Source organism: Tubulanus polymorphus, chromosome 6, assembly GCF_964204645.1.
Source record: "Tubulanus polymorphus chromosome 6, tnTubPoly1.2, whole genome shotgun sequence".
In the NCBI taxonomy this organism is placed as follows: domain Eukaryota; kingdom Metazoa; phylum Nemertea; class Palaeonemertea; order Tubulaniformes; family Tubulanidae; genus Tubulanus; species Tubulanus polymorphus.
In genome coordinates, this window is record NC_134030.1 from 10565864 (window position 1) to 10573969 (window position 8106).

General features: G+C 39.7%; 1 protein-coding gene across 1 annotated transcript; it reads left to right on the forward strand.

Annotated features, from left to right (window-relative positions):
• The first annotated feature begins 1078 nt into the window (after positions 1-1078).
• Positions 1079-8106, forward strand: LOC141907730 (uncharacterized). The gene is made up of 13 exons (XM_074797469.1): positions 1079-1306; positions 2828-2982; positions 3581-3698; positions 3828-3928; positions 4014-4123; positions 4215-4250; positions 4712-4810; positions 4963-5157; positions 5534-5578; positions 6234-6356; positions 6912-6971; positions 7396-7515; positions 7976-8106. The coding sequence occupies exons 1-13, from the start codon at positions 1079-1081 to the stop codon at positions 8104-8106; spliced, it is 1521 nt and encodes a 506-aa protein (XP_074653570.1).

Here is an 8106-nt window from a genome sequence, read left to right on the forward strand (position 1 = left end):
TATGATATAACCTGTACTCAATAAATATTGACATCTATCCTCACTTTTTTCTGAGATCTGTAATTTCCGCCTCTCGCTCCCTGCGCTATGTGATGTATATACATATAAATATATAAACTCTCTTGCACTCTCGACTCAGGGGATGTCGCGCGTGGGTCCATGATTCGTTCAAGCGACACCGAATATCGCAATTAAAACCGAGTCGATTATTAATGAGAAATGTCGTTTCCGAGAGTATCTATATTAAAAACGAACCCTCCGGGCAAAGATACGTGACTAACTTGGTATTAAACAAAGTCTAATTAAGGCTGAAATTTCTGGGAACGCTTGACGAACCGGCCTCCTAGGTGCTTTTAATACTATCCGTTGGGACGCAAGATAGAATCGGTTGCCACAAAAGCGAGACAGTATTTATATATGTATATATTAGGATGTTTTATTTTTCCATACAATAAGTACGATTGTATATACACGTATATTACTAGATATCGCGCTTTTGAGTTTTTAATGCACTTCAGATCGCGGTAAAATGGCGTAAGGTCTATTCTGTACATTGGCACTGGTTCACAAATCCCTCTGCAAATATTCAGCCAATACAATTTTAATACACATATACATATTTATAATGCCTGCATCAACAAAAGTAATGATCCGCGATTCACGATGGGGGTCAGTAGTTTTGTGACGAAATGACGATCGAGCTATAAATTAAATGGATGAACATCAGCGAGTGCGCGATGGGATTTTTTTTAAAACGAATTTACTATCAGTAGCGGACAAGGGGACATATCAGAATCCGGCATTCGAAAATGTCCTCTCGTTTAAGAAGACGTTCGTATCTTAATTCGCTGAGATTTTCATCATACACCGATCATACCAATGACGTTGATTCTGTTTCACATATTTTATGAACTTCATGTACTTAAGTTCGAAGTCAGCGCGTGCGATGACTGGTGACGCGCGAACTAGGAAAGCGCGCTCGACCATTAGGCGTGCGACCGCAGTTACATTCATAAGCCATCAAAATCAGCATCGAATTAGTAAAATCATCTAGTAATTCTATACGTCGTCGCACGCGATGGTTCAGAAGACATTCGGATTTACGAAAATGATAAACGTCGTCGTTTTCGTAACGTTTTTCTGCTTGATACAATGCGGCGAGGGTAAGTTCGTCAGTAAACTCGGCACAAGAGGCTTCACCTCGCAAGAGAGACAACGTATCGTCGACTTGCATAACATGTTCAGATCTCGCGTTGCCACGGGTAAACAGTCCGGCCAACCAAAAGCTGCCAACATGATCGCTCTGGTGAGTTAACCGCATTCTTTTTTGCTTTCATACTATTTCGAAAATGAAAATACAATATTCATGATGGACGGAATAGAATCGAATGGAATGGGATTGTGTATTGCATAACTAGAGGTCTCACAGCCATATGCTTTTTACACGCCATATTCTTTTTTCAAAATCTGGGATAGGGATTGGCCCTGTTATTCATTGAATTGGTAGATTTCGTTCGATTTGTTTTGATTTGGTGTCCCTTAAAACGCCAGCGCACCTGCCAGGATTGAAACAGGGGGTTTGATTTTGAAATCGAAAATCAAAGTACAGATATAGTTGTGTGATCGGTGGTCGTTTTTTGTCTAAATCGAAGTGCATAATTGGAAATTTCGGTTCCTGATCATTCAAACTATCTTCCAACCAGTCTGGCAGTCAAACATTAAATGATTCACTTGACAGACCGTCGTAGCTTGAAACTCCTCTGGGGCCGGTTGCATAGTCGTGGACTTAAGACCAGTCTAAGACCAACTTAGTTCTATAGCCAATCTAACAACTTAAGACCAGTCTTAAGATTTAAGACCTCTTAAGTCACGACTGTGCAACTGGGTCCTGATTATCTTCTGTTCTCGTGTATGAGCACTGTCTCCGGCACTGGTTTGCTAACGCACAGGACCCGGTTTTACAGGTTGGTATTATCTTAAACCCGAGGGTTAACTCAATTGAAAATGAATTAAGTTAGCCCCAGGGTTAAAGTTGATACCAGTCTATAAAACCGGGTCCTGGCATTTTTAAGATTGAGAAACACCTTATATGACGTCACTGCAAGAACTCTAAGCAAATTTATCCGTCAGTGACAAACAAAAAAAATCTCGTTACATTACATAAAGGGGTTGTAAATTTAAAACCCAAAAATTCAAAGTTTAAAACATTAAAAGCTCAATGTGGTCATTGTTAATCGAAAATTGAAAGCCCAAGACACGACGTAACACCTGGCGATGGTCTCTAGTGAGAGAGTTCGTCGTGTCTTTTGATTTTAATTTATGCTAAATAAAACTGGTTTCTAATCTTTTTAACCTTATATATAGTGGGTTTTACATTTAATATATAGTCTATTCTCCACGTCTGAGTGTACAGGCTATTCAACTTATGAGGGGATTGTGTCCGTTTCACGTCAACAGCGTTTACCGACAACTCTTTTCTACTTATCGACCCCAATTACTGCGCGAAGTTGAAAGTAAAGCCAGCGTAGGTCGACCTTGCAGTGAGTCGCGTCGCAGTGAGTCGCAAGCCGTCGCAAGGCCGATCTACGCCCGGCTTAAGGGTTGTACATACTATCATTCTATTGCAATAAATTGGATTCTAATACGATTGTACTATAGGACAGAGACAATGAATCATTTTATAATGAAATATAGGACAGAGACAATGAATCATTTTATTATGAAATATACATACGTATTCTTTCTCGTCGATATATACATATATTCATTGGAAATGAATGAACATATTGTTATCTATACGGTTTATTTTCGTCTGCTTATTTTACAGGAATGGGATGATAGACTGGAGAAAAGTGCGCAGTCGTGGTCTGACACGTGCCCGGATGCTGCTCACGCGCACAGCGATTTGGAGTCCCGTCGATTCTATCCTTACCTCTTCACCGGGCAAAACTTCGCCGGTTCCGCGACCGCCGAGATCGATGCGTAAGTTGTGTCGATTTTCTTTTCGATTGCTGCACTACACTATCTTGGAGTCTTCAAACAATGAGGTCTACCCTGACATACGGAAGATATACTACCCAATGAGAATTAAAAGGTTTTTCAAGTGTAATTGTTTTCATTTTTCACTAGACTTGTTCACGTGACACCACAGTACGCATGGCCATTCCCGCCAAAAATCAGCGTTATTCCATTTGTTTACTCTGACAATAATATATCATCCGTATAGTATAATCCCCCTAAAGTGTCAAATCGCTGACATTAGACGATTTGACGTTACACTTCCGTGTAGATATTTTGACAGTATAGACAATGACATTTAATTGTCATTGTCTATACTATCTAATAAATTTAAAAGTGCTGACATAATTCGACACAAGGGGCGATACTGTACGGTTGATATAGTTGTCGCAGGTGGCCGAAGTAGAGTCACATTCGACGGCCTTTTGACGGCCAATATTTGACACATATTGTGATCAACGCGTGTGAAGTCTGCGAAAGAGGTCTACACACTGATTAGATATATGATCAACTGTTCCACGAACCGAGACGGTGGAAAATTTCTCCTTTTCTGTGTTTTTAGGTCCGTCGCTGATTGGTACGGTGAAGTGAAATATTACACTTACGATTCGAATAAATGTCACGAATGTAGCGATCCACCCGCGTGTAAGCGGACAGTCACTTGCGCCCACTATACACAGGTAGTCCGATACTAGATATCCTAAAGTCCGACAAAGTGAAAATACATTATTAGCAATATCTTGCTTATAAAGGCAGTGAGATATGTACGTTATTGTATGAAAATGATATGTAACCGCCTGGTTTTTCAGACGATCTGGTCTGTAACTACCAAAGTCGGCTGCGGACAAAACCGTTGCGATAGACAACGCGGAAAGTTTGGCGGTGTACTTTATTGTGAATACGCCCCCATGTAAGCTTTATTGAAATACGCTTATCTCGTCGCACGCATTGTCGAATTACCCGAATCGTGTTTGATTTTCTGAATTCGATTTCAGTGGAAACGGGCCGATACTGAATGGAATTGTGCCCAGACCATATGTCGAGGGTACCCCGTGTTCTCAATGTCCAGCTGGTTATAGTTTTTGTTTGGCTGGATCTCTTTGCGGTAAGGTCCCGCATGCGTCGTCAGTATAATATAGCTCGCTAGGTCGATTTTGTAATGAAATAATTACATCAGAATTGTTGTTGATTTGCAGCCAGTGAACGTGCTTGTGTCGGAAATTCAAAATGCAGTAAGTGACTCCAGCAAAAAAAAAAGATTCCGGTGGCGACGTAACAACGGAGTTTGAATTCCCGTTTGTACAATCTAATATCATTATACATTTTGGACGCCGTTATGATAATTTTTGTATAAATTGATCCATAGCATGCTTTATCTAAGGGATTCTGTGCGAGTCGATATTGGCGTTTCAAAATAGCATTTTACTATTAGAAATTTTGGCGTTTATTTTGTAATCAAACATTTCATGACAAATTTTTTTCATAGTTTGATTATTATTTTTGAGAGGATAAGCACTACGTCATCAATATACCGGTGCTAGACTGGTTGCCGGCCATTTCAATTCAATTAGCGACAAATACAAATCCAAAATATCTTTATTGATCCGTAATATTCTATAATCTACATCATATTACCATTGTCGACAATATCAAGCAATACATGTGTATTTTTGTTTTCTTTTTACATTCTTAGAGTGTACACTGAAAGCCGAACTGTGTAAACATGGAGACTTTGAGCCGACGAACTGTATGTGCAGATGTAAGCCGGGTTATGAAGGAAAGAACTGCGATGGTTTGTATGGTCGAGTTTGATGGCCTTTGATATATCTATACCCACCCGCAGTAAATATAGCGCCCACCTTTCATAATTTCAAATTATCACAAAGAGCTAACTCCAACGATACCTTGAGATCTGAACATGATTAACGGGAATCCCATTTTCAGTTGCATGCCAGGATGAGCTGCCCAAGCAGGATTGCGACTTGCGGAAGGATGCCGGCTGGTGTAAGTGGAACCATTTGGGCATAAGCCGTATGGAAACCGACTGCAGAAAAACGTGCAGCATTTGCGGTACAATGGTGGACGAAGGACAGAGCAATAGAGCTAACATAAAAACTGAAGTTAAAACGTTAAAACTAGGTACGCTCTTTCATTTGTCGTATCTATTATACCCACGAGCCGAAATCTCAGGTATTTGCAAAAAACTCGCAAATGGAAACCATCGAATTTCTCTGACTACAAAACTTCATGCAACCTACGTACGTTTGTTTAGTTTCTTATCATCAGTGTAAGTACCGTAACTGGAGATTAGGATTAGGATTTTTTATCTATTTACTGCGCCTCAACAAAGCTATTTTTGTCAATTCAAGAAAAATGAAGACAAAAATGCAAATTTATAAAATGTTAGTTATTTGAAAGTTATTCTAAATGTTTTTCTGAATTTCAAATTCTTCGTATAAATGTTTACGTATGTTGATATGTAAGCATGAAGGATTACTATTTTATATTTGTATAGAACTTCCAACGCAGGACGTGAACAAATACAGAAAAATAGTCAGAGGTACGTGATAAATGCTTTAATTCAATTGATGTCGAACCATTGAGATAAATCACGGAAATTAGAAATGAGAGTGGTTCGTTCTAGAGTCCACTTTAGACTTCGGGGAGAGTCTCTATAGTGTGCGAGTATGAATCTCAACCACAAGGAAATTAAGAAACACGTATCTGAGGACACACCGTTGATTTAAGCCCACTTATGGCTATTGACACTTTTCGTCTGTTCCATTCGTCCCTGTAAAAATTAGCATTGGGTCACCCAAACGACGATATTCTTTTTTTGGAGCAGGCAAATAGATTCCAAGAAATAATTCGGCAATTTTGTTATTTTGCATGGTAACTTAGTTGGTCTAAGACCAGTCTTAACGAACTTAAGCCACGTAGATAGTTGTCTTAAATTTTAAGACTAAGTCTTAAAATTCAAGACGAATTTCTTAAATAAGACATGACTATGCAACAGGTCTAAGACCAGTCTATATTTTCTAAGACTGGTCTTAGACCAACTATCGACATAAGTCACGACTATGTAACCGGGCCCTGTTGTTAAACAGAAGCTATGATGATCCATGTGATGCATCTATATGTTTTGGAAGGCAGGAATGTTTTGTTCGTGACGCTTTTCATAATGTTTATCTGGATGCGTATTCATTCATTCCTAGGCAATTGTAGAAACAAACACGGCGATGATAAGCAATGCAATGACTGGGCACGCCGTGGCCAGTGCGAGTCCAATCCGGGCGGTATGATCGCCCATTGCGCTAGTTCATGTAACAAATGCGAAGGTATGTGAAATCGTGAAATCGTGTTCGTTAATTTTTGAATGTGAATACCTATATAGAGACGAATGAACATAACATCCATCCACCTTGCATATCATATGGCGTATACGCCATAATGATATGCAAGGTGGATGGATGTTATGTTCGTTCGGTCATGGAAACCACATATGAATTGGAGAGGAATCGGCCGACGACAGCCGAAATTAGACGAATCAGGAGTGTTAGGCAAATACGGCATCAAGCTGTTCAACCACTAACCAGGTCCTTTTGATCTACCGGTTATCAACGCACTGCTTATCACTGGTTATACGATCTCCGATGGACTAAAATAAGTTCATTTCTAATTGTTGACACCTTGAATCGCATTTTAAACTTACCTCTACGTGGTTAACGGCCCTGTTCAATCTTCATAAATTTCATACTTTTTATCATGTCAAACCGTAACATAGCGATTGACATGTCGGCAAACATTTATCTTCTTGACGCGAATTGAATTGACGGAAAAAGAATCAATTTGTGGGGACCTTTGAAATATCTCGATCGATATATGCATTTCAGAAGCGAAAATTAGGGAAAATGAAATAAACGAAAGGCCAAAACCAGTGCCGATTCAACGAGGTAAGTAACTTTATTGTATCAAGTCCAACATACGTTTAGATGCATTGGATAACTTCTGAATAAGCAGTGCGTACATGTACCTCGCTTAGACAAAGAGTTGCAATGACGTCGAATATCCGTCAAATGAAATTATGGTCCTCGAGACGTTCACCCAAGAAAAAGGACGAACCGAGTAACCTGAAGCCTGACGCACACAACGGGCAAAAGCGTTTTCCATGCCATGGAATCGTTTCCCAGTGGTTTTCTATTTCAGTTACGTTTCGGCCTCGTCAGGTTTTAACAACCATTATCAGTCGAATTGTTTTTGACAAGAGATTCCCCTCTCTTTTCATTCCCTATCCCTCTCTCCAACTTTCTATACTTATATATCATATCTATGTGTGACTTCCACTTAATTTCGATGACCCGTTTTCTCGTTTCAAAGGTGATTGTGAAAATGTTCGCGAAGATAAGACGTGCGACGACCTGGCTAAAAACGGAGCTTGTTCTCGCGATGCGGACAGAATGAAAGAATTGTGCGCGAGTTCGTGTAATACGTGTCCAGGTATAGGTCCTGATAATTCGAACACATCTCAACGAGCATGAATCCCTTCTCGTGAACGGTTGTGACAACTTCCCTGATAAGACATGCGATTAGAGGGCAGTAAAACGTAGTGCCTATCATAAAAAGGCTCTAAGGCGCGAATACAGAAGTACAATTGAGATACAATAGGGTGCCTAGGGTTCAAAGTAACATTATGATGTGAGTGGTTCAATATTAATAATAGTCTTTTAGTCTTTATTTACATCGAAATCAATACATGATATAACGTGTATTTTTATAGATATATGATTACATAACATGTATAGATATGTTACAGGAGTTATTATGTCAATGAAGGTGCTAAGGAACCAAGATGGTTGTAATAATGGGTCACTCACACGCCCACATTCACCCAAAAGTGAAATGAAAAAAAATAGATTAAGGGTGATGACAGAACTAAGTCTAGGTGATTTACTTTCAGGGCCATCAGCGTGTGAAGATCGAATGGAAGCCTCGAAATGCCAGAGATACAAATCTCACGGGTACTGCTCGGCGCCAGAGCAACAAGAACTGATGACGTATCACTGTGCTGAAACATGCAGAAAATGCTAA

What these genes read in the sequence shown, in the direction of transcription:
- LOC141907730 (XM_074797469.1), top strand. Translation starts at nt 1,079, where the DNA reads ATGGTTCAGAAGACATTCGGATTTACGAAAATGATAAACGTCGTCGTT. An exon ending in TGTCGGAAATTCAAAATGCA is followed by an intron (nt 4,251 to 4,711) that starts GTAAGTGACTCC and finishes TTACATTCTTAG; the next exon opens with AGTGTACACTGAAAGCCGAA. An exon ending in AGTTAAAACGTTAAAACTAG is followed by an intron (nt 5,158 to 5,533) that starts GTACGCTCTTTC and finishes ATATTTGTATAG; the next exon opens with AACTTCCAACGCAGGACGTG.